Below are 27,090 nucleotides of genomic sequence, written 5' to 3' on the forward strand. Positions count from 1 at the left end.
CCTGACTTGGGACAGACGCAAACATGCGGCTGGGTAAACTTGAACATATTTTGTGAGATCTCAACCTCCCCTCCTGAGTCCTCCTATACCTCTATCCAATGTGGAATAAACAAAAACACAGCAAAGTGCACAGTAAAACTCAATTAAAAAGAAGTTCGAGTCCGATGTAAGAATAGGTAACAGAAGAAACTAGTAAGCAAAATGACAATGATCAACATAAAATAACATACGACTACTACGTTAGCAGGGGTGGGTCAAGGTGAGGGCGTAATGGGCGTACGCCCCCCCCCCCTCCCCCCTTTAAAAAAAAACCTATTAAATATACATGCTCCAAGTTAGGAACCGTTACATTAGTGCATTTCACAATTATTTTATGTTTTTTAGCAAAAAAAAGGTCCAAAAAATGTTTCACCTCGCTCCGCTCGGCAAAAGATTTTATTCTACGCCCCCTCTTTCAAATATCTTAGAAACGCCCCTGGTTAGCAGTAACTGACATGCCTGCTCCAGACCTCAATTAAACTGACTGAAAGACTACGTTTTCAGCATATGAAATTCAACCAACCGTTAGAGGTTTAGTATCATGACTTCATAAATTTTACGAGAAGAACATAACCCGCAGCATGCCAACAACTGGTTTTAGAATAAATGTGTTTATTTCCGAAGCAAAGACCCTATGAGTGAATCAATATTAATTCCAAAAAAATGCATATGTATATGATTGATACGATCGTGCCCCTAGTAAATCAGTGAAGTAATAGAGTTGACTGAGTTGATCAACTATGACACGATCGTATCGATTGAATACTATTGATACGATCGTGCTCCTAGTAAATTCAAGTAATTGAATCGATTGAGTTTATTAACCGTGGCACGATAGTATCAGTTGAATATATTGATACGATCGTACCCTTAGTAAATTGAAGTTTTATAATCGATTGATTAGATCAAATGTGGCATGATCGTATCGATTGTATACGATTGATACGATCGTGTCCCAGTAAACTGAAGTAATAGAATTGATTGAGTTGATCAACTGTGACACGATCGTATCGATTGGATATACGATTGACACGATCGATCGTGCTCCTAGTAAATTGAAGTACCGTAATAGAATTGAATGAGAACTATTTGTAAAGAATTGATTGAGTAGAAAAATAGAGCTGAATACAAATGGTTGCAAATACCCCACAACGTCCTACAACGTTACTTGAATGACTCGGATAGGCTATAGGATAGATAGTGTTTTCCATAAAGTGTCTTTTCAATCGATTGTCAAATACTGTACTGTACATTGTAAGACCTATAATGTTGTTGGTATACTTTAAAGGCTGATTCGAATTCACTCATCGACGGTGGTTTAAAATTAACAAAATGCAGAAAACATATCACATAAATTCAATTATATATATTCATAATTCTGACTTTTCAAGTGATACTACTGTCAAATTTTTAAATATTCAAGTGCCGTTTCAGAATCTAAAGGACCAAGGGTAATTGCGGCATTGCTTGTATCCCAAAAAGAATAAAACGTCACGTTTAATACACATGCATATGCTTTATATGGTACGGCATGTCTAAATATAGACTAGATCGGTACTTTGTTTTCTTTCTTATGTTAGTTGCACAGGCACTTGTCTCTGAAAAAAAAATTACCAATATACTTTAATAGGTTTTTTTTCATAGACAAGTGCCTGTGGTAAGTTGCATCATAGGTGGTTTATACATCTATGGTTGCATGTATTGTGCTTCGTGTTGATCTGGCTTCCAGGTCAGGAACCGGATTGCAAAAACTGAATGTGATTGGTTCTTCCAGAAAACTTTGCGCAGTGTCGGGCAACACAAAAAGTTCATTCTTGGCTATTTACATTGAAAATGTTCGCAATATTTTTACAATTAAAATTATGTACAACTGATGTTGCCTAGTTCCTTTCAGAGCATGGCTTTAGGGCATGAATGTGGGTCGTAATGTGGGTACCTTCATGACAAATAACGATAAAAAAAATCTTGCCAAATGACGATACAATGTACATTTTCTTTATGGCGATACAATGTACATTTTCTTTATGGCGATACAATGTACATTTTCTTTATGACGATAAAAAAATCGACTGATTTTGACGAATCACGTTAAACTTTTTTCCAAAAATTACGGTAACGGATAATTATTTGAGACCTCTGACGAATCACGATAAGGAATTTTTTACGAATCACAATAAAATTTTAACCAATTTCACGCTAACTGTAGCCGAAAATTACCGTTTGACGCCTGACGGTAAAGGGTATTCCTACCCTCCTGAATCCTTCAGCTGTGTTGGCCGATGAAACTGATGTTGGTAAATTGTTCCAATCCCTAATGGTCCTTAATTGAAAAGAAAGATTTTTTTTTCTATTTTTAAATCTTAATTTTAACAGGCAGAACAGCAATCTATTTTGTAGTATTCTATTTTCTATTGCGTATATTTTTCAATATTCACTAAGACATTTGTAGGGCGTGCGGCATCTTGTCAAGGTCAAGTGCTTGTGACCTGGGTACTCCGCTCCGTCGAGGGAGAACGTAGAGGAGAGGGAACCAGATTACGGAATTGTAACTTCCGGTCATTATAATTTTCGCGGATTTCCATGTTGATAGCTTTTTGGAGCTTTAGAAAATAACAGTGTGAGGATGTCAGACGAATCTTTAATAAAACAAGTTAATCAGGTAAAATTGGTGCAAATCGATTCACAAATTGAGAGTCATAATGTTTTAAGCGATTACTACGTGCAATATGGTGAACATGTTGTGAACGCAATTTTCCACAGCCAGGTAAATTGCCTTAATTCAATAATTGGGAAATTATGGACCCCCCTTTTTCTAAATAATATTTTAATAAATGTGTTTTAATTTTTTTGTGTGAATTTTCTGTTATATTTTTAGTACGTTCAAGTCCGATGTATCCGCGCAACTAAGACTTTTGGCTTCACTTTTGACAGTTTTGTAAATTCATATAACCAATAATCTGACATAACATCATACATGTGCTTGATAAATAAATTATGTTACTTCTTGATTTCTATTTTGTCTGATAATAATGATAATGTAAAAGATGATCATAAATTATGGCATAGTACATATTAATGCAACAATACACTAGTAGTTATTCACATTTTGAAAATATACAATGTATATATACCATAATTTGCGTAATGATCATATCTTTCTACATTCATGACATTATTTAGAAAGGTATGATCATGGTTCTTTGTATTATTTTATAAATTATTGTGAAAGAAATGAAACATTTTCGCATTTTGAGTAGCTTTATTGTGTCGAATTTAAATTTTTGGAACAATGAACTGTCCCATTGAAAGAATATAATACAGTACAACCTGTGACTTCCTCTTAATTATGTCCACCCTCTTGTATGGTCACCATCAAATGGTGGCCATTTATTGGGGTATTCAATCTTGAGATGATGGCCATTTATTGGGGTCATAAAAACATAGGTTGATGTTTTATCTAATTGTGTTACCTGTTGAAATCAATCAGGGTTGAAGTTTTCAGCTTGTATGTTTCATTAAAATTTACCTGTACAGGTAACTCAGATTCTAAAATTGACATTTCACCTTTTCTTGAAAAAGTAGATTCGAATGTTGATTTAGTCTTTGTTAATTCATATTATTTGTTGATTTTTAAATATTAATATATTTTCCTTTCTTTCCAATGTTTTTATTTTTTTTTTATTATATTTTTTTTATTTTTTTTTATTTTTGTTCTTTTAATTGCTTCTTGGTAAGAATCTTGAGTAGAAATGACAAAAAGTCAAGTTATTGACTAGCATGTGAAAACAAAACAGAGAATCCATAAATAATTATTTTTCAGTAAAAAAAAAGTTATTGTACATGATGTACATTACATTGTATTCAATTGTTCATTTGCATTATTAAATGAATTACAAAATGTATTATTAAATAAGTTATAATCATGCAAATGATAAGTTTAAAGGAACCATGAAGCAAGTTATATAAAAAGCCTGTTTCTTAACAAATTAAATTTATCAATATCAATACTTTTACAATAAATTTTGTTAACAAAGTTGTACAGTCTATTATTATTCAGCAAAACTACAAATATCATCATATAGTATAGGAAAACACTATTTTTGTTTATCTTTTATATTTTTCAAATCTTAAAACTGGAGACTTCAATTTTCCAAATGGCTACCTAGTTATCATCAAAAATGCTAATCATAATGAAATATGTTCTTATTTCTAAATAAAGTAAATCTTAGGACAAGAAGTTATTTAAAGAAAAAAAATGTCTTGCTTTTTGAAACAATTGTTTACTTATCAAATATGTTATCTTCAGTTTGGCTAATTTCTGTCTCCAGAAAAAATAAAGTACACTTCTATAGATTGTGGCATTTTTAGGGTCTATAAATTTAATCACTTTTTGTTCTGTGTATTATATTATCAAAACTGCAGGACTGGCATGATACATATTCTTGGTATACATTTGCAAAGAATATTTCACACAACCCAGGCCTTTTAGATAAAGTTAATAATTGCAGGGACTTGAATGAATTAGACTCTTTAAAGCCTTTGATTAAAAATGAATTTTAAGAACAAAACTAAGAATTTTTTTGAAAATAAAATAAAAACCTATGATGAAAACAGTAAACTCAAATGTAAGAATTAGTGGTCATAATTAAGAAATAGAAATTAGTGGATAAAATGTCTAGAAAGGATAAAACATGTAAACTGTGCCTCTTGCTGGAAGATGAAGAACACTTCCTCCTTGATTGTAAAATTTACATAATAACTTAGAGACAATCTATTTGAAAATTGTTTACCTTAATTCTCATGATAATGTCTCTTAACCAGGTTATGAATAAAATCTTACATCTTATAAAATCTTAACAAAGAACAAAAAGTAAAAGAAATGCTAAACCTCTATAACATGGAACATGTTTAAAATATTGGCTCCATTACCCATGTTATCAAATAGTCATTAGAACTGAGGGCAGAAACATATTTTTTTTCCATGTGTTTTGATTTCTTATAGAATTGTTATTTCTTTGCATTATATTGTTCAGTTTTGTATTTTTTTGTCACAAACTAATTATAATATGTTTATATGACAAAAATATTATCAAATTTTGCTGTAATGATTATTCTGAACATATTTATTAAATAGAGAAATAATGAATTACCTAAATTTTATTTAGAATAAGTCCTAAAGATAATCTTAAACATTTGTTAAACAATGTTGAATGCAGATCAGTCTCTCTAAGTATAAACAATTTTGATTTTAGAAAATTAATTTAAGAAGCACCTTTTCAATAGAAAAAGGCAGATCTATGTTTGCATTATATCAGAAGATGATAGACTGATATTCATTTATTCTTCACTTGCCAAAAAAAATACATGTAAAAAATTACTTACATGCATTGATCATGTTGATAGAATTATTTAAAAGGTATAACATCAAAAACAAACAGTCATGACAATTTTTTCAATATTTTTTTATCAAGCAATTTGTTCAACTAGTTTATATTTTTGAATTTTTATTTCATAATCACATTAACTAAATTTGACAAACACATATATTTTACCTGAGACACTTTACCTGTAAGTTATATAATTTTAACACTTCAATGCAGTCATGATTTCCCTTTATCCTTGACTAGTTTTTATACGACCGCAAAAAAATTTTGCGATCTTATATTGGTATGACGTCGGCGTCGTCATCGTCGTCGTCCGAAGACACATTAGTTTTCGCACTCTAACTTTAAAGTGAATGGATCTCTATGAAATTTTACCATTAGGTTCAATACCACAAAAGGAAGGTTGGGATTGATTTTGGGGGTTATGGTACCAACAGTTAAGGAATTAGGGGCCAAAAAGGGGCCAAAAAAAAGCATTTTTATACGACCGCAAAAATTTTTGCGGTCGTATATTGGTATGACGTTGGCGTCGTCGTCGTTGTCGTCCTGTGTCGTCCGAAGACACATTGGTTTTCGCACTCTAACTTTAGTTTAAGTGAATGGATCTCTATGAAATTTTACCATAAGGTTCAATACCACAAAAGGAAGGTTGGGATTGATTTTGGGGGTTATGGTACCAACAGTTAAGGAATTAGGCCCAAAAAGGGGCCAAAAATAAGCATTTTTGTAACTTCCAGACATAACTTGTGTGTTAGTGTATGGATCTCTCTGACATTTTACCACAAGGTTCCATATCACAAAGGGAATGCTGGGATTGATTTTGGGGGTAATTGCCTCAAAATATTAGGAATTAGGGGCAAAAAAAGGGGCAAAAAACAAGCATTTTTCTAGTTTCATGATAATAACTTGTGTGAAAGTTGTGTGAAAGTGTATGGATCTTTCTGAAATTGTACTACAAGGTTCCATATCACAAAGGGAAAGCTGGAATTGAGTTTGGGGGTAATTGCCCGAAACATTAAGGAATAAGGGGCCAAAAAGGGGCCAAAAATAAGCATTTTTCTAGTTTCCAGACAATAACTTGTGTTCAAGTGTATGGATCTCTCTGAAATTGTACCACAAGGTTCCATATCACAAAGGGAATGCTGGGATTGATTTTTGGGGGTAATTGCCTCAAAATTTTAGGAATTAGGGGCCAAAAAAGGGGCAAAAAACAAGCATTTTTCTAGTTTCATGACAATAACTTGTGTGAAAGTGTATGGATCTTTCTGAAATTGTACTACAAGGTTCCATATCACAAAGGGAAAGCTGGAATTGAGTTTGGGGGTAATTGCCTGAAACATGTAGGAATTGGGGGCCAAAAAGGGGCCAAAAAACACATTTTTCTAGTTTCCAGACAATAACTTGTGTTCAAGTGTATGGATCTCTCTGAAATTGTACTGCAAGGTACCATACCACAAAGGGAAGGCTGGGATTGAGTTTGGGGGTGATGAATCATAAGGGTGTTCAAAAAATTTGGGGGGGGGGGATTTTTTTTTTTTCCTTTTTAGCTCACCTGACCTGAAAGGTCAAGTGAGCTTTTCTCATCACTTTGCGTCCGTCGTCCGTCGTCCGTAAACTTTTACAAAAATCTTCTCCTCTGAAACTACTGGGCCAAATTTGACCAAACTTGGCCACAATCATCATTGGGGTATCTAGTTTAAAAAATGTGTCCGATGACCCCGCCAACCAACCAAGATGGCCGCCATGGCTAAAAATAGAACATAGGGGTAAAATGTAGATTTTGGCTTATATCTCTGAAACCAAAGCATTTAGAGCAAATCTGACATGGGGTAAAATTGTTTATCAGGTCAAGATCTATCTGCCCTGAAATTTTCAGATGAATCGGACAACCAGTTGTTGGGTTGCTGCCCCTGAATTGGTAATTTTAAGGAAATTTTGCCGTTTTTGGTTATTATCTTGAATATTATTATAGATAGAGATAAACTGTAAACAGCAATAATGTTCAGCAAAGTATGATCTACAAATAAGTCAACTTGACCAAAATGGTCAGTTGACCCCTTAAGGAGTTATTGCCCTTTATAGTCAATTTTTAACCATTTTTCGTAAATTTTTGTAATCTTTTACAAAAATCTTCTCTGAAACTACTAAGACAAATTTAACCAAAATTGTCCACAATCATCATTAGGGTATCTAGTTTAAAAAATGTGTCCGATGACCCTGCCCGCAAACCAAGATGGCCGACATGGCAAAAAAATAATACATAGGGTAAAATGCAGTTTTTGGCTCATATCTCTGAAACCAAAGCATTTAGAGCAAATCTGATGGTATAAAATTGTTCATTAGGTCAAGATCTATCTGCCCTGAAATTTTCAGACCAATCAGGCAACATGTTGTTGGGTTGCTGCCCCTGAATTGGTAATTTTAAGAAAATTTTGCAGCTTTTGGTTATTATCTTGAATATTATTATAGATAGAGATAAACTGTAAACAGCAATAATGTACAGCAAAGTTAGATCTACAAATAAGTCAACATGACCAAAATTGTCAATTGACCCCTTAAGGAGTTATTGCCCTTTATAGTCAATTTTTTACAATTTTCATAAATTTTGTAAATTTTTACAAAATATTTTCCACTGTAACTACTGGGCCAAGTTCATTATAGATAGAGATAATAGTAAGGAGCAAGAATGTTCAGTAAAGTAAGATTTACAAACACACCACCATCACCAAAACACAATTTTGTCATGAATCCATCTGTGTCCATTGTTTAATATGCACATAGACCAAGGTGAGCGACACAGGCTCTTTAGAGCCTCTAGTTTTTCTTTTTTTCCTTTTTTTTTTCTTTTAAAATTTTCCATTTTAAGTTGGTTATTTCTGATTTATATTTAAAAGCAAATAATAATGATATGGAAGGAGATACACACCAAACAGGATGTGTAAATTATTATGTAATAAGTATTGTGCAATAGCAAGAAATTTTCAATTGCACAGTATTGCACAATAGCAAGAAATCTTCAATTGCACAGTATTGCGCAATAGCAAGAAATCTTCAATTGCACAGTATTGGGCAATAGCAAGAAATATCCAATAGCACAATATTGCGCAATAGCAAGAAATTGTCAATTGTGCAGTATTGCGCAATAGCAAGAAATATTCAATTGCGCAGTATTGTGCAAAAGAAGATACTTCGTATAAATTGCTTATTTCTTGACCAATTTCAATGGGGTTTTATTCTTGAATTCTTGGGGTTCTTTAATATGCTGAATCTAACCGTGTATTAAGTTTTTGGATTTTGGGCCCCGTTTTTAAATTGGTCCACATTGAGGTCCAAAGGGTCCAAAATTAAACTTTGTTTGATTTCATCAAAAATTGAATTATTGGGGTTCTTTGATATGCCGAATCTAACCGTGTATTTAGATTCTTAATTTTTATACAACCGCAAAAAAATTTTTGTGGTCGTATATTGGTATGAAGTTGGCGGCGTCGTCGTCGTCGTCCGAAGACACATTAGTTTTCGCACTCTAACTTTAGTTTAAGTGAATGGATCTCTATGAAATTTTACCATAAGGTTCAATACCACAAAAGGAAGGTGGGGATTGATTTTGGGGGTTATGGTACCAACAGTTAAGGAATTAGGGGCCAAAAAGGGGCCAAAAATAAGCATTTTCTAGTTTCCAGACAATAACTGTGGGATGGTGTATGGATCTCTCTGAAATTATACTACAAGTTTCCATACCACAAAGGGATGGTTAGGATTTGCTTTGGGGGGTTATGGCTCAAACCGTTTAAGAATTAGGGGCAAAAAAGGGGGAAAAACAAGGTTGTCCTGGTTAATGGACAAATACTTTAGTACAAAACATAATTTAAAGCAGTGTAAGGGAGATAAATCAAATACATCATTGAAATTATCTCCCTTACACTGCTTTTAAATTATGTATAAAGTAATGGTTAATGAACATTTAAGATAATTTAAAACAGTGTAAGGGAGGTAATCCAAATACAACGTTTTGGTAACTTCCCTTACACTGCTTTTAAATTATGTTTAAAGAAATGCATATTTATAAAGGAAGACCAGTAAAAATATCTGCAAATGTTGCATCTTTTTTTTTCACAAAAAAATCCATATGAAAGATTTGACACTATATTTTAAATTCTATTATAAAATAGATTAAGTTAGCACTATGGTAAATTTAAATGGGTAATTATGGTTGCAAACTCCATTGGAAATTTGAATTGAGATTATGACCATATCTTGAGGGAAAGAATTTTTTTGGGGTAAAAAGGGGGGGGGGGTAAAAAGAAATTGTGGGGGGTCAATTTTTTCTCATTTCAGATTTCAGAAATTAAAAAGAATTATTCTTCAAATATTATTTTTTTTTCAAATTTCAAATATTGAAAAATTTGAAGAAGTAATCTTTAATTGCACAGTATGGCGCATTAGATTTGTAAAATCTTTGACCACATTTAATTATTTGTTATGCCGAATCTAACCGTGTATTTAGATTTTTAATTTTGGGTCCAGTTTTCAAATTGGTCTACATTAAGGTCCAAAGGGTCCAAAATTAAACTTTGTTTGATTTTAACAAAAAATGAATATATGGGATTCTTTGATATGCTGAATCTAAACATGTATTTAGATTTTTGATTTTTGGCCCAGTTTTCAAGTTGGTCCAAATTGGGGCCCAAATAAAACTTTGTTTGATTTCAACAAAAATTGAATATATGGGTTTCTTTGATATGCTGAATCTAACCATGTATTTAGATTTTTTATTTGTGGACCCCGCTATCAAATTGGTTCATATTGAGGTCAAAAGGGTCCAAAATTAAACTTTGTTTGATTTCATCAAAAATTGAATTATTGGGGTTCTTTGATATGCCAAATCTAACCGTGTATTTAGATTTTTAATTTTGGGTCCCGTTTTTTAAATTGGTCTACATTAAGGTCCAAAGGGTCCAAAATTAAACTTTGTTTGATTTCAACAAAAATTGAATATATGGGGTTCTTTGATATGCTGAATCTAAACATGTATTTAGATTTTTGATTTTTGGCCCAGTTTTCAAGTTGGTCCAAATTGGGGTCCAAAATTAAACTTTGTTTGATTTCATCAAAAATTGAATTATTGGGGTTCTTTTATATACCAAATCTAACCGTGTATTTAGATTTTTAATTTTGGGTCCCGTTTTTTAAATTGGTCTACATTAAGGTCCAAAGGGTCCAAAATTAAACTTGTTTGATTTCAATAAAAATTGTATATATGGGGTTCTTTGATATGCTGAATCTAAACATGTATTTAGATTTTTGATTTTTGGCCCAGTTTTCAAGTTGGTCCAAATTGGGGTCCAAAATTAAACTTTGTTTGATTTCAACAAAAATTGAATATATGGGGTTCTTTGATATGCTGAATCTTACCATGTATTTAGATTTTTTATTTGTGGGCCTGCTATCAAATTGGTTCATTTTGAGGTCAAAGGGGTCCAAAATTAAACTTTGTTTGATTTCATCAAAAATTGAATTATTGGGGTTCTTTGATATGCCAAATCTAACCGTGTATTTAGATTTTTAATTTTGGGTCCCGTTTTTTAAATTGGTCTACATTAAGGTCCAAAGGGTCCAAAATTAAACTTTGTTTGATTTCAATAAAAATTGAATATATGGGGTTCTTTGATATGCTGAATCTAAACATGTATTTAGATTTTTGATTTTTGGCCCAGTTTTCAAGTTGGTCCAAATTGGGGTCCAAAATTAAACTTTGTTTGATTTCAACAAAAATTGAATATATGGGGTTCTTTGATATGCTGAATCTAAACATGTATTTAGATTTTTGATTTTTGGCCCAGTTTTCAAGTTGGTCCAAATTGGGGTCCAAAATTAAACTTTGTTTGATTTCAACAAAAATTGAATATATGGGGTTCTTTGATATGCTGAATCTTACCATGTATTTAGATTTTTTATTTGTGGGCCCGCTATCAAATTGGTTCATATTGAGGTCAAAGGGGTCCAAAATTAAACTTTGTTTGATTTCATCAAAAATTGAATTATTGGGGTTCTTTGATATGCCAAATCTAACCGTGTATTTAGATTTTTAATTTTGGGTCCTGTTTTTTAAATTGGTCTACATTAAGGTCCAAAGGGTCCAAAATTAAACTTTGTTTGATTTCAATAAAAATTGAATATATGGGGTTCTTTGATATGCTGAATCTAAACATGTATTTAGATTTTTGATTTTTGGCCCAGTTTTCAAGTTGGTCCAAATTGGGGTCCAAAATTAAACTTTGTTTGATTTCAACAAAAATTGAAAATATGGGGTTCTTTGATATGCTGAATCTAAACATGTATTTAGATTTTTGATTTTTGGCCCAGTTTTCAAGTTGGTCCAAATTGGGGTCCAAAATTAAACTTTGTTTGATTTCAACAAAAATTGAATATATGGGGTTCTTTGATATGCTGAATCTTACCATGTATTTAGATTTTTTATTTGTGGGCCCGCTATCAAATTGGTTCATATTGAGGTCAAAGGGGTCCAAAATTAAACTTTGTTTGATTTCATCAAAAATTGAATTATTGGGGTTCTTTGATATGCCAAATCTAACCGTGTATTTAGATTTTTAATTTTTGGGTCCCGTTTTTTAAATTGGTCTACATTAAGGTCCAAAGGGTCCAAAATTAAACTTAGTTTGATTTTAACAAAAATTGAATTCTTGGGGTTCTTTGATATGCTGAATCTAAACATGTGTTTAGATTTTTGATTATGGGCCCAGTTTTCAAGTTGGTCCAAGTTGGGGTCCAAAATTAAACTTTGTTTGATTTCAACAAAAATTGAATATATGGGGTTCTTTGATATGCTGAATCTAACCATGTATTTTGATTTTGGACATTGGACCAAAATAGGTAAATTAAAAAAATTTAAGTTCTTAGACCACACTCTTTCTGTGTCAGAAACCTATGCTGTTTCAAATATTTAATCACAATCCAAATTCAGAGCTGTATCAAGCTTGAATGTTGTGTCCATACTTGCCCCAACTGTTCAGGGTTCGACCTCTGCGGTCGTATCAAGCTGCGCCCAGCGAAGCATTTTATTAGTTCTGTTTTCAAATTGGTCTACATTAAGGTCCAAAGGGTCCAAAATTAAACTAAGTTTGATATTAACAAAAATTGAATTTTTAGGGTTCTTTGATATGCTGAATCTAAACATGTATTTAGATTTTTGATTATGGGCCCAGTTTTCAAGTTGGTCCAAATCGGGGTCCAAAATTAAACTTTGTTTGATTTCAACAAAAATTGAATTCTTAGGGTTCTTTGATATGCTGAATCTAAACATGTATTTAGATTTTTGATTATGGGCCCAGTTTTCAAGTTTGTCCAAATCGGGGTCCAAAATTAAACTTTGTTTGATTTCAACAAAAATTGAATACCGTAGTGGAGGGGGCATTAAGTTTTACCCTTGTCCGCCTGTACGTACGTCCCAAAATTCAGGTTTCCAACCTCAACCAAATGTTATGAAACTTATTCACGATGCTTATAACCACAAAGCACAGGTGAAGTTTGAATTTTGTGACATCACTTTTACCGTTCTAGAGTTATGCCCCTTTACAAATTGAAAAATTGCTGAATTTTTCGTTTCCATTCTCTCACTTTAGTTTGCCTCAACCACATATAAATCTATACACAATGCTTATTACCACAACACACAGGTCAAGTTTGAATTTTGGTGGCGTCACTTTTACCGTTCTAGAGTTATGCCCCCTTACAAATGGAAAAATTGCTGAATTTTTCGTTTCCATTCTCTTACTTTGTTTGCCTCAACCAAATGTTATGAAACTTATACACAATAGTTATTACCACAAAACACAGATCAAGTTTGAATTGGTGGCGTCACTTTTACAGTTCTAGAGTTATGCCCCTTTACAAAAAAATTCCTGAAATATTTGTTTCTGTCCTCTTAACTTTAGTTTGCCTAAACCAAATGCAGAATGCTTATTACCACCAAACTCAGATCAAGTACTTATTTGGGTAGCGTCACTTTTACAGTTCTTGAGTTATATCCCTTTATAACGTTATATGCAAGTGGGGGCATCATCTCTGTCCCATGGACACATTCCCCATTTATTTTTGTATACTACATGTACAAAAAAAAACTGTTATGTAGAAGACTTGCACCACAGAACAGCCAAAAATTACCAGTGAACACATTTTATATGCCATTGACCAATTTCTTTATCACTGGTAACACAGGTAACAGAAATTGTAATCAAAACAATTAACATGTTAATATCCATGACGTAAGATTAATTGATTGATTAGTGTTTAACGCCACTTTCAGCACTATCATGACGTACATGTAAGACTGTGGCTTCCTACCAGTAAAGCTTGCAACTGTCAGAACATGCGTGAAAATTACTACAAAATAAAAAAAGACTCCCAATAATTAAGTATGATTATGAATGATTCCTTGTTGAAAATTAATTCTGAGATTATATTCTACATGACCATTCATATCTTTTTACAGGATGAGTTTGAAGATAAGAAAAAAAATGAATCTAAATTACTTGTTGTTGATTTTTATGCCACTTGGTGTGGTCCTTGTAAAATGATTGCACCTAAATTACAGGTAAGTTACGAGAAAATAAAATTTTGAAGAACATTGAATTTATTTATATCATGTCAAATGTTGGAATAGAAAATTTGCTTCATTAAACTAGAAGTTATAAAAATTAGTTCATTTACATGGGGCCTATATAATTTAACATTCAGTTCAGCTGATTTAGATTTTTATACGACCGCAAAAAAAATTTGTGGTCGTATATTGGTATGACGTTGGCGTCGTCGTCGTCGTCGTCGTCGTCGTCCAGCGTCGTCATCTGAATACATATTGGTTTTCGCACTCTAACTTTAGTTTAAGTGAATGGATCTTTTTGAAATTTGACCATAAGGTTAAATACCACAAAAGGAAGTTTGGGTTTGATTTTGGGGGTTATGGTACCAACAGTTAAGGAATTAGGGGCCAAAAAGGGGCCAAAAATGAGCATTTTCTAGTTTCCAGACAATAACTGTGGAACGGTGTATGGATCTCTCTGAAATTATACTACAAGTTTCCATACCACAAAGGGATGGTTAGGATTTGCTTTGGGGGGTTATGGCTCAAACCGTTTAGGAATTAGGGGCAAAAAAGGGGGAAAAACAAGGTTGTCCTGGTTAATGGACAAATACTTTAGTACAAAACATAATTTAAAGCAGTGTAAGGGAGATAAATCAAATACATCATTGAAATTATCTCCCTTACACTGCTTTTAAATTATGTATAAAGTAATGGTTAATGAACAATAAAGATAATCTAAAACAGTGTAAGGGAGGTAATCCAAATACAACGTTTTGGTTACTTCCCTTACACTGCTTTTAAATTATGTTTAAAGAAATGCATATTTATAAAGGAAGACCAGTAAAAATATCTGCAAATGTTTTCATCTTTTTTTTTTACAAAAAAATCCATATGAAAGATTTGACACTATATTTTTATTAATTCTATTATAAAATAGATTAAGTTAGCACTATGGTAAATTTAAATGGGTAATTATGGTTGCCAACTCCATTGGAAATTTGAATTGAGATTATGACCATATCTTGAGGGAAAGAATTTTTTGGGGGGAAAAAGGGGGGGGGGATAAAAAGAAATTGTGGGGGGCCAATTTTTTCTCATTTCAGATTTCAGAAATTAAAAAGAATTATTCTTCAAATATTTTTTTTTTTTCAAATTTCAAATATTGAAAAATTTCAAGACGTAATCTTTAATTGCACAGTATGGCGCATTAGATTTGTAAAATCTTTGATCACATTTATTTATTTGTTATGCTGAATCTAACAGTGTATTTAGATTTTTAATTTTGGGTCCAGTTTTCAAATTGGTCTACATTAATGTCCAAAGGGTCCAAAATTAAACTTTGTTTGATTTTAGCAAAAATTGAATATATGAGGTTCTTTGATATGCTGAATCTAAACATGTGTTTAGATTTTTGATTTTTGGCCCAGTTTTCAAGTTGGTCCAAATTGGGGTCCAAAATTAAACTTTGTTTGATTTCAACAAAAATTGAATATATGGGGTTCTTTGATATGCTGAATCTAACCATGTATTTAGATTTTTTATTTGTGGACCCTGTTATCTAATTGGTTCATATTGAGATCAAAAGGGTCCAAAATTAAACTTTGTTTGATTTCATCTAAAATTGAATTATTGGGGTTCTTTGATATTCCAAATCTAACCTTGTATTTAGGTTTTTAATTTTGGGTCCTGTTTTTTAAATTGGTCTACATTGAGGTCCAAAGGGTCCAAAATTAAACTTAGTTTGATTTTAACAAAAATTGAATTCTTGGGGTTCTTTGATTTGCTGAATCTAAACATGTGTTTAGATTTTTGATTATGGGCCCAGTTTTCAAGTTGGTCCAAGATAGGGTCCAGTATTTAAACTTTGTTTGATTTCAACAAAAATTGAATATATGGGGTTCTTTGATATGCTGAATCTAAACATGTATTTAGATTTTTGATTATGGGCCCAGTTTTCAAGTTGGTCCAAATTGGGGTCCAAAATTAAACTTTGTTTGATTTCAACAAAAATTGAATATATGAGGTTCTTTTATATGCTGAATCTAACCATGTATTTAGATTTTTTATTTGTAGGCCCCGCTATCAAATTGGTTCATATTGAGGTCAAAAGGGTCCAAAATGAAACTTTGTTTGATTTTATCGAAAATTGAATTATTGGGGTTCTTTGATATGCCAAATCTAACCGTGTTTTTAGATTTTTAATTTGGGTCCCGTTTTTTAAATTGGTCTTCATTGAGGTCCAAAGGGTCCAAAATTAAACTTAGTTTGATTTTAACAAAAATTGAATTCTTGGGGTTCTTTGATATGCTGAATCTAAACATGTGTTTAGATTTTTGATTATGGGCCCAGTTTTCAAGTTGGTCCAAGTTGGGGTCCAAAATTAAACTTTTTTTGATTTCAACAAAAATTGAATATATGGGGTTCTTTGATATGCTGAATCTAACCATGAATTTAGATTTTTTATTTGTGGGCCCCGCTATCAAATTGGTTCATATTGAGGTCAAAAGGGTCCAAAATTAAACTTTGTTTGATTTCATCAAAAATTGAATTATTGGGGTTCTTTGATATTCCAAATCTAACCGCGTATTTAGATTTTTAATTTTAAGTCCCGTTTTTTAAATTGGTCTACATTAAGGTCCAAAGGGTCCAAAATTAAACTTAGTTTGATTTTAGCAAAAATTGAATTCTTGGGGTTCTTTGATATGCTGAATCTAAACATGTGTTTAGATTTTTGATTATGGGCCCAGTTTTCAAGTTTGTCCAAGTTGGGGTCCAAAATTAAACTTTGTTTGATTTTAACAAAAATTGAATATATGGGGTTCTTTGATATGCTGAATCTAACCATGTATTTTGATTTTGGACATTGGACCATAATAGGTAAATTAAAAAAATTCAAGTTCTTAGACCACATTCTTTCTGTGTCAGAAACCTATGCTGTGTCAAATATTTAATAACAATCCAAATTCAGAGCTGTATCAAGCTTGAATGTTGTGTCCATACTTGCCCCAACTGTTCAGGGTTCGACCTCTGCGGTCGTATCAAGCTGCGCCCCAGCGAAGCATTTTATTGTCAGTTGCAATTGTAATATCATCCATAGCAGCTTACACATGGCAGAGGTAGTTCCTGTATAGTTTTATTTGATGCATTACTCATTAATTGTCAAAAACTGTCCTTGATAAAGAACTGAAGCTATACTCCTGCCTACATTATATAAGCAGAGGAATTTTTGTCCCATATAGTGAACATATTCTACTTTTATACCTCTTTTTGGAGTAATAGGAAATTCATTTTGCCTTGTAAGTCAGTGCAACTCCTCATAAGGGACCAGACAGAAATTGATGAAAATTTATACATGTAGTTGAAGAAAACACTACTTTAGTATGTACTTAAAGAAATATGATCAAGATCCAACATGTTAAGGGGAGATAATCAAATTTTCTTATTACAGATGCAAGTACTTTTTTAGCATTTTCATTTTGTACGTCTTATTTTTCACGAATTTCATATTACCTATGAATTTCGGGGTATTTAATTTTGCGATATTTCTGAAAATATTAAAACACAATTAACGGACTTGAAATAAAGTGTACTTAAATGTTTATTATTTAAGTCTTTTTTTGTTTAACATTATAAAACAAAATAAACAAACGATTATTGAATCATCAAACTAGTCATCTATTAGATTGAGTGTACATGTATTATCAATTAAGTTGTTGAACACACATAAAAGTTGTCATATTTGATGTGGGGCATTATTTACATGTGTATTACCTTTTGTCCTTTTATCCTTGATTTGTTTTCTGTATGAATCACTGGTGTTGTTTTAACAGTTTCAGAGTCACAATTCAATTGAGGCTATGTAAGGTAAACAAGGAAAACATGCATGCACATTTGTAGATTCCAGGATATACATGTACATTAGACATGTACTGTACATTGTACAGTCTTGGAAAACATGATTTATTTATTAGTTGTAATTGGCCTTGAACTAGCTTTCAGTATCTCCAAGTACTCTTAGATGGATAATTTGTTTCCTTTTGTTAGTTGTTTTTTTGTGGTTCGTGCCAAACTGATGTGTCAAGCCATTTCCAACTGATTATTGTATCACCTTGATGGAGTAAAAAAGCGAGATATAGGTATGCTGTTTCTGGTGAGGTGGCAGCAACAATGTACTAGTTTGTGATTAGGTCTAGATTATGGGGAACCACTAGTGGTAGGTGAATGATATTTGTTATGCAGTTGTATTAGCATTGGCACATCACATTTCAATGGAGATTATTTGGCCCTGTCCCCTCAGTCATGGTCAGTTTATGGGGACCACTAGTGGTAGGTCAATGATATTTGGTATGCAGTTGTATAAGCATTGGCAAATATCTTATTTCCATGGAGATTATTTGGCCCTGTCCCCTCAGTCATGGTAAATTGACTTTGACACTTTTGCTTACTTTACATGTATTTGTTTGCGATTAGATCAGTTTATGCCCATATGGGGAACCACTAGTGGTAGGTCAATGGTATTTTGTATGCAGTTGTATAAGTATTGGCATATCTTATTTCCATGGAGATTATTTGGCCCTGCCCCCTCAGTCATGGTCAATTGACTGAAACTTTTGCTTACTCTACATGTATTAGTTTGTGATAAGATCAGTTTATGCCCATATGGGGAACCACTAGTGGTAGGTCAATGATATTTGGTATGCAGTTGTATAAGTATAGGCATATCTTATTTCCATGGAGATTGTTTGGCCCTGCCCCCTCAGTCATGGTCAATTGACTTTGAAACTTTTGCTTACATCGTACTTTACATGTATTAGTTGTGATTAGATCAGTTTAAGATGAACCACTAATGTTAATTCAATGATATTTTGTTTGCAATGCATTTGCAAATTTCATTTCCATGTAGATTATATAGCCCCACCCCCTAATCATGGTTCATTGACTTTGAAACTTTTACATAGTTTACAAGTTAATGTTTGTGTTTAGGTTTGTTTAAAGGGAATGATATTCATCAATGGTATTTGGTATGCAGTTGCATTAGCATTGGCACATCTCATTTCCATGGAGATTGTTTAACCCTGTACCTTCAGTCATGGTTCATTGACTTTGAATATTTGCATAACTTAAATGTTAAAGTATAGGGTAGGGTTCTACCATTGTCCCTGGTTAGGTAAGGGTTGAGCGCTAGCAAACATGTTTAACCCCGCCACATTCTGTATGTGCCTGTCCCAAGTGGGAGCCTGTAATTAGTAGTAGTCATTGTTTGCTATCCGTCATATTTGTTTCACATTTATTGTTTTATTTTAAATCAAGCATTTGGTTCTTTTTCTTGTTTGAATTGTTTTACATTTTGTCATGTCATGAGAGATATTTGAACTTAGTTACAATGTACTTACTTAACGTATTTAAAAATAGTCCCAAGATTCAGTAATAGTCTCCAATAAGTGCAATCTTAGTTATATTTTATTACTAATATATTTGTCCTTTTACAGTTTGTATTAAAAAAAAATAATAGTATTGCGGGGCAAGAGGTAGGTACCCTTTTGTGAGTTCACTCACAGTTCTAGGTATTTTTTTTATTTCAGGAAATGGCCAAAGAATTTTCTGATGTAATGTTTCTAAAAGTTGATGTAGATGAAGAGGAAGTAAGTACATTTACTTATGGACATGATGGATGAGTTCTTCTCATGGTTTTAACTTTTCCTTAATATTTGAAATGTTCATTCCAGACTGAGCACAAAAAAAATGGCTTAACAAACCCTATATTTTTCAATAATTTTTAACCAAAAAAATTACTTCTTAGTTAAAACCCTTGGTTAGATATTTTAAATTCTTGTTTCTTACTTACTATATTTACAATTAAACTTATTTCTACAAAAGTTTCTTCAGTGCCCACTATTTCCATTCTTTAAAAACAATCTAGTTCATTTATGTTAATAAAATATTAACATGTAAAAAAAAACAGTAAAAAGTCAAGAAAAGGTTTTTGTCTCGCCTTGACGAAGTCAAAAAGCGAGACATAGGTATGCTGTTTCCAGCGGCGGCAATGTCAACAATGTATAAGTTTGTGATTAGGTCTAGTTTATGGTGAACCACTAGTGGTAGGTCAATGATATTTGGTATGCAGTTGTATTAGCATTGGCACATCTCATTACCATGGAGATTATTTGGCACTGCTCCCTCAGTCATGGTCTATTGACTTTGAAGCTTTGCTTAGTTTATATGTATTAGTTTGTGATTAGGTCAGTTTATGGGGAACCACTAGTGGTAGGTCAATGATATTTTGTATGCAGTTGTATAAGCATTACCACATCTATATTTGGTCCATACCCCTCAATCATGGTCTATTGACTTTGAAACTTTTGCTTAGTTTACATGTATTAGTTTGCGGTTAGGTCAGTTTAAGATGAACCACTAATGTAAAGTCAATGATTTTGTTGCATTTGCAAGTTGCGTTTCCATCGAGATTATATTTCCCCACCCCCTCATCATGGTTGATTGACTTTGAAACTTTTACATAGTTTACAAGTTAATGTTTGTGTTTAGGTTTGTTTAAAGGGAACGACTTATGAAAAGTCAATGGTATTTGGTATGCAGTTGTATTAGCATTGGCACATCTCATTTCTATGGAGATTGTTTAAGCCCTGTACCTTCAGTCATGGTTCATTGACTTTGAATATTTGCATAACTTACATGTTAAAGTATTGCTATTTTAATTTCAATATTTGCATTATCAAAATAACAAAAAGGCGAGACATATCTCTGTGTTAACAGTTTATTGAATAAGTATCACTTAATCAGGTAAAATGGATAAAAAGTACAATGTTTTATTTTAAACACACATTTGTAAGTTAATTCATCAAAACTTATGAGATATGAAATTTAAACAGGAAGTAAAGTTGTGTATTACATAATAAATTTTTCATTTCCTGACTGTCCCTTGTCGACATAGATAAGGGCAACTAATTTGTGATGTTGGGAGAGATGTAGCTATCACAATAATCAAAATGTAGCAATTTTAAGCAGTATTTGGAGAGTGTTTCCAAATTCCCTCCAAGAAGGGAGGAATATCCAAGTTTCCTGGTGTGACTGAGAATAAACTTGGTGTTGGGAGTATGATAACCCATCATCCATACTTGTGCTATATGTAAAAAAAATTCATTTCATAAGTAATTCCAAAGACATTTGTATCTCAATCAGGGCTTTTCAAAAATATATTTAGCCAGTGTGAAATTTTTTAATCCCGTTTTTCATCTCTTAAGACTGTAAATAGTAAATAAAGGCAATCAAGGACAATGGCTGACAGAAAATGATTACTTGGTACTTTTGATATGGATTATGAGCACTGATATTGATTTTTACATTGGTAGTTGGATTAACTGACAGTTCATAGTTGAAGTGTGGAACAGCAGTTGACCTACGTTTGCGCTATACCATTTATTAAAGCAATACCACACTAATAAGAAACATTACTTGCAGGGACCCAGTAGCCAATGCTACTGAAAATTGGGTTGGGCCCCTAAAACTTTTATGAAAATGCCCATAGTGCTTAAATTAATTTTCATATTGTGGCAGGTTGGGCCCCTAGTCAGAAAATGTTAGTCTTATTCCCGGACTTGTGTAAAGCACATGTTTCTACATTGATTGATTTTATTTAGCCCTCCTCTTTATATTCAAATTCCTTGTTTATCAAACAATCTTTGACATAAATATAAGTTATTTATGTATGTGAATCTAAATAATATACTGTAAATTCAGAAATTATTGCGTGCATTTTATATTGCGATTTTGTCATTTTAGATTAAAATGCGATTTTAATTTTTGCGATTTTGAGAAAAATCCTGTTTAATTCATATACAAAATTTCAAAATGCGAGTTTAAATTATTGCGTTTATAACCCTGTTGCAGTTTTTGCAATAATAAAAACATTGCAATAATTTCTGAATTTACAGTATTTTAATTTTTAGAACCTCGTCTTTTCAATTGATCATACCAATTCTAAGACACAGACACTTAAAAATTCCACAGTGTAGGCTTTGTGCACATTTGTTGAATATTTAAACCTAAAAAATAGGGAATGGATTTGTAATAAAAAAATGTATGCAAAACATAATAACACTTGCAGAATTGTTAGACCTTGAAACATTTTCCCTATGTGATCATTATTATGCCGAAAGAGCAGTTTTCAATACAGACTTCCTTTTATCTTATTCGTATTCAGCATAATTCAATATTTTTTCAGGACTTAGCACAAAGCTGTGGGATTAGTGCAATGCCTACTTTTCAGCTATACAAAGGCGGGCAAAAGGTAAGTTAAATGCAGATGCAAACTGAATATAAACACTGATTTGGGGTTTGACTTAAAAGTAAGGGATCTGGTTAGGTTTCCATCACTTTCCTATGTGGTTACTGACACCATTCTCATTACCATAAAACCTCTTTTGTTACATGTTGGACAAGTCAAGTGCTCGACACCCAAGTATGACACATCAATATTAGCAGTCTGAGCTATTTTTTGTTTCTAACTTACAGAAGCCAAATAATGTACTATGATAAGAAAAACTTACTATCAGAAAGTCGACTTCGATATATCAAAGTCGACATGTGCAACATTTTGATGCAGGTCAAATTTTTTGCTTTGCATGAATTGTTGAAGTCTTATTTTTTTTTTTTTTAGATAAAGGAAAATACAAAATTTAGACCTTAATAAGTTATAAGCAAAATTAGACAGTAGTTATGTCTGAGCTATGACAAAAGAGTAATTAAGTGAGGGGTTTGATTTTGATTAGACTATTACTAATTATAACATCTATATGTCATTTGGTTTTTTGGTGGATAGTTGTCTCATTGGCAATCATACCATATCTCCTTATTTTATAACACAGATTGCTCAATTATGAATGATCTAAAGTACTTATTCACACGTATTTACAATGCTAATCATTTTTGATTCTATTGGAAAATTATGATTGGTTACCCCTAATGCCATCAAACACATTTCGGTAGCAGCCAGAGATCTAAAATAAATAAATAAATAATAATTCTAGAGTTGTGTTATGTGGCAATTTCTACCATACTGTGGGGAAATGATGCATTTTATTATCACCTGGAAGTTTAATGTCCCAACTGTCGTTAGACATGGCCAACACCATACATATAACTAGGAAATTAAACCAAGGAGTTACTGGGACTTTACTGTAAATGCTACTCTCCACCTCTTGCAATATTTTTATCAAACCAAACTGTTCAACTGGTCAGAAATTTTAACCAACTGCTGTAGAAAGCCGCAGTCAAGTCGTCAAAGCGCAAGGTGATAAAATAAAGCATACAATTCTTTTAGATTTGAATTCTACTTCATTTCTTTTATAGCTAAAAATGTCTATACAAAGTGTTATTGTAAAGAGTCATTTGAAAGGTGAGAGGTACTAATTTTTTAATGAACTGCAATGGGTGGAGAGCAACACTTACAGTCAATTCACAGCAAACACAAAATTAGTGGACATATTTGGTAATGTCTTGATTTATAGAAATAAAAGACCTCCACCAGTCAGCTATCACTTATCATCTATTATTTATAGAATTTTAACGTGAGTAACACAACATACTTCACTTGGGGAGCAGGAACCTTCCAGAGCTAGAGAATTCACCCCCATATTTTGGTAGGGGTTCCGCTTTCTTAATGGGTAGTTTCCCATTTAGTATTTTGTAGGCTTTTGGTTGTCTTTTTTCTTTTGGCCATGAAGTTTTCTATCTTCCTTTTTTATGCCCCTGCCTTAGCAGTGGGGGCATAAAGTTTAACCCTTGTCCGTCTGTACGTACGAACAAACGTCCGTACTTCCCAAAATTGGTTTCCGTTCTCAAACTTGAGTTTGCCTCAACCAAATAGTATGAAACTTATACACAATGCTTATTACCACAAAACACAGATCAAGTTTGAATTTTGGTGGTGTCACTTTAACCGTTCTTCAGTTATGTCCCTTTATAACTATATGATATGCAAGCGGGGGCATCATCTGTGTCCACATGTGGACACTATCCACATTTATTTTTTTTTTATTGATTCCTTGCCGACTTCTTACATTCTTATTGTTCCCTAACTTAGTTGTATTTTTATTTGACAATGTGGAAGAATAAGTGTTTGATGATTGGTTAGCTTGCTGTGTTGTCCAGTACTATTGTACATTTTCCTCTTTCCTGTCATCTTTTATTTTACTTATTACCCAAACCCTACATTCTTTTTCTTTTCCAGTTATTAGCCTAAATTTTAGCCCAAAATTCACCCCTTAAGCCAGGTTGACTCACTTTGTGAAATCTACCTTATTTACTTCATGTAAATATTCTTCTTATCTCAAATATGAAGTATTGACAATCGGATGTTAATTAACCTGATAAAAATCAATCAGATCAATTCATTTCTGCTTGTTGTCATGGTTGTAATATAAGACCAAACAATAAAATATTAGTGCATAAAGTTTCTATGTTAGAAAAATGAGGTAGGTAGGTACAAGTTTTTTATTTTCTCAATTTTTTTACCTTGAGTATATGGGAACCACCTGCAATTTTGACACCATATACTACCAAAAATGGCTGATATCATCTTTAGGGTAGGCAAAAAAATACAGGGTAGGTAGCTGTAGGGAAGAAAAAAACCAAACACAAGTTATTTTATTAATTGCATTTTTAGAAAAGGGGAAATGTTTGAAATTGTGTAGTGGAAAGCCACAAATGATCTATGCACAAAATTCATGAAAATAATAAAACATTAATTTTCATGCAATCCATTATTTATTTTCATTAAGTGTTTATATTTCAGTTATGAGTTTGTATCTCTACATTAGTTAAAATCAATACATGTTCTGAAAGGAATCTATAATAACAAACCAATAGAATGTTGAACTGTATGTTTGAATGCTAACATTAATAATGTGATTACAGATAAAATGCAAAAAAAAAACCCCAACTAATACATAAAATGTCAAGAGTATTTTAAGCTTAGAATGTACTATATAAAAATAAGGAGATGCGGTATGATTACCATTGAGCCAACTATCCACAAAAGTTCAAATGAAGTGGATGTAAGCAATTATAGGCAACCGTACCCCCTTCAACAATGAGAAAACCCCAACCGTAAAATCAGCAATAAAAGGCCCTGACATGAATAATATGAAACAATTTAATTGAAAAAACTAACGGCCTAATTCATAACAAAACAATTTACATGATTTACGAAAAACAAACATGACAGACATGAACCAATGACAACCACTGAACTGCAGGCTCCTGACTTGGGACAGGCACATTAGAATGTGGCGGGTTAAACATACAATGCTTGGTAAAGAAACATTTGATCACATGAATTATCGTGAACTAAGCAAATTTGGATGAATTACAACAATATTTGATTAATTAAGTTTGAATGTAAACCTTGATGTCATCAAGTCTCTTGCAATTTGAATATATATTGATACCACTGTTGTAAATATGAACTCCAAAGTAATAGTGCAAAAAAGAGTGGCGAGAAAAATTAAAAAAGGATATTCAAACTCCTAAATCGAAAACAAACTGACATTGCCATGGCAAAAAAATGACATAAAGATAAACAACAATTGAAACACAACATAGAAAAGTAAAGACTGAGCAACACAAAACCCCACCAAAAACCAAAGCTTTCAAATAGGGAAAAGAGTGAAATTTAATTATACATCTACAAGGCAAAAGCTATTCAAGTTATTGCTTAATTCAAATAAAAGGTAAAAGCTGACAGACTCTAAACAAAAGAACATTTCTTCATGTATACTGGTTTTTTGTCAAAGGAATTAATTTAACCCATAAAAGATAAAAGCTTGTATGAAAAAATGAAAAAAAATATTATCACTTAAGTGTTTTAAAATTTTACTTCTCAAACTACTTATTTAAGTGATTTTACAGATTCTGTGTCAAATTTTGTTAACATTTTTCAATTTTAAATGGTATTATAACTTAAATAGGGGATCCAGAAATCACATGTTTAAGTAATACCTCTGACTGATATTGGAAGATTTAATGGCAGCAACACTATTATTGTCTTATTTGGTCGTGGTATAATTTTACACTAGAACGGCAAAACAAAATTGGAGTAACAAATTCATGTTCTTGTGAGTAGGTTAACTAAGATTCGGAACCTCAACTTTATTTTATTTATCTTTAAATGATATTTAAAATGATGAATTACTTAGGATATATGCTTTGTATTTCAGGTAGGGGAGATCACTGGAGCTAATGCAGATAAATTAAAAGAGTTGATTATGGAAAAGAAATAGAACAAACTTACATATGTCACAGTGAACAATGAGTAGCTTGCCTTCACATCATGGAAATAATTAGTCAAAACCATGTGTCTTACAAAATTTTCTATTTTCAAAAGCTTAACAACTTGTTATTTGGTATCATTTCTTACAAAATTTTTGACCCAATAAATGTCTTGTGTAATTTTTTAATGCTTGTTTCAGTTGTTCTTTGTCACTATTGAAGAAAGATGGAATTAGAACACCACTGTTTCAAAAACAGTAATTTTTGCCATATTTGCAATTTTTCTATAAAAGTAAATTAATTCAGTGATTCAGAATTTTAGATATAAGAGTGATTGAGCTTGCACTTATGAGCTGGGAGCATTCTTTGATATGCTTGTAGTTCATATGAGAAATTCAAAGTACTTAACCTTCTGATATAAAATCATGAAGTCGTAAAGTCTTACATATTGATGTCTGAATCACTGTATTTCTAAATTTATAGAAAAAAATTGTACATATGGTTCTATCATAATATACTAGAATTAAAGTCGGTTATGTTTTTTGCTAAACTGTTGTAATTGTACAAATGTACATTCTTCAGTCTATGTAACTTATTCAACTGATTAAGATATTAAAAGGGTTCGGGTTGATATTCCAAAAACATATGTAGTTTAACCCCATCATATGTTTATAGGGCTGTCAATATAAGAAATCTTTTCAGCAGTTTCTGTCTTGCCTGCGACTTAATTTGCAAAATGCGAGACATAGGAATTACAATCTTCCTGTGGCGACAGCGTAACCT

At 32.2% G+C, this 27,090-nt stretch overlaps 1 protein-coding gene and 1 long non-coding RNA gene across 2 annotated transcripts; both read left to right on the forward strand.

Annotated features, from left to right (window-relative positions):
* Positions 1 to 2,537: 2,537 nt before the first annotated feature.
* LOC127719889 (uncharacterized) lies at positions 2,538 to 26,495 on the forward strand. The gene is made up of 5 exons (XM_052226247.1): positions 2,538 to 2,698; positions 13,933 to 14,034; positions 19,605 to 19,664; positions 22,262 to 22,327; positions 26,256 to 26,495. The coding sequence occupies exons 1-5, from the start codon at positions 2,663 to 2,665 to the stop codon at positions 26,316 to 26,318; spliced, it is 327 nt and encodes a 108-aa protein (XP_052082207.1). The 5' UTR covers positions 2,538 to 2,662; the 3' UTR covers positions 26,319 to 26,495.
* On the forward strand, positions 14,676 to 16,925 carry LOC127719928 (uncharacterized). The gene is made up of 2 exons (XR_007990543.1): positions 14,676 to 15,691; positions 16,614 to 16,925. It is a non-coding gene; the product is annotated as an uncharacterized LOC127719928 (long non-coding RNA).
* Positions 26,496 to 27,090: the final 595 nt, after the last annotated feature.

Source organism: Mytilus californianus, unplaced genomic scaffold (genome assembly GCF_021869535.1).
Source record: "Mytilus californianus isolate M0D057914Y unplaced genomic scaffold, xbMytCali1.0.p SCAF_1, whole genome shotgun sequence".
In the NCBI taxonomy this organism is placed as follows: Eukaryota; Metazoa; Mollusca; class Bivalvia; order Mytilida; family Mytilidae; genus Mytilus; species Mytilus californianus.

What these genes read in the sequence shown, in the direction of transcription:
- LOC127719889 (XM_052226247.1), top strand. Translation starts at nt 2,663, where the DNA reads ATGTCAGACGAATCTTTAATAAAACAAGTTAATCAG. An exon ending in TAATAAAACAAGTTAATCAG is followed by an intron (nt 2,699 to 13,932) that starts GTAAAATTGGTG and finishes ATCTTTTTACAG; the next exon opens with GATGAGTTTGAAGATAAGAA. An exon ending in TGATTGCACCTAAATTACAG is followed by an intron (nt 14,035 to 19,604) that starts GTAAGTTACGAG and finishes TTTTTATTTCAG; the next exon opens with GAAATGGCCAAAGAATTTTC.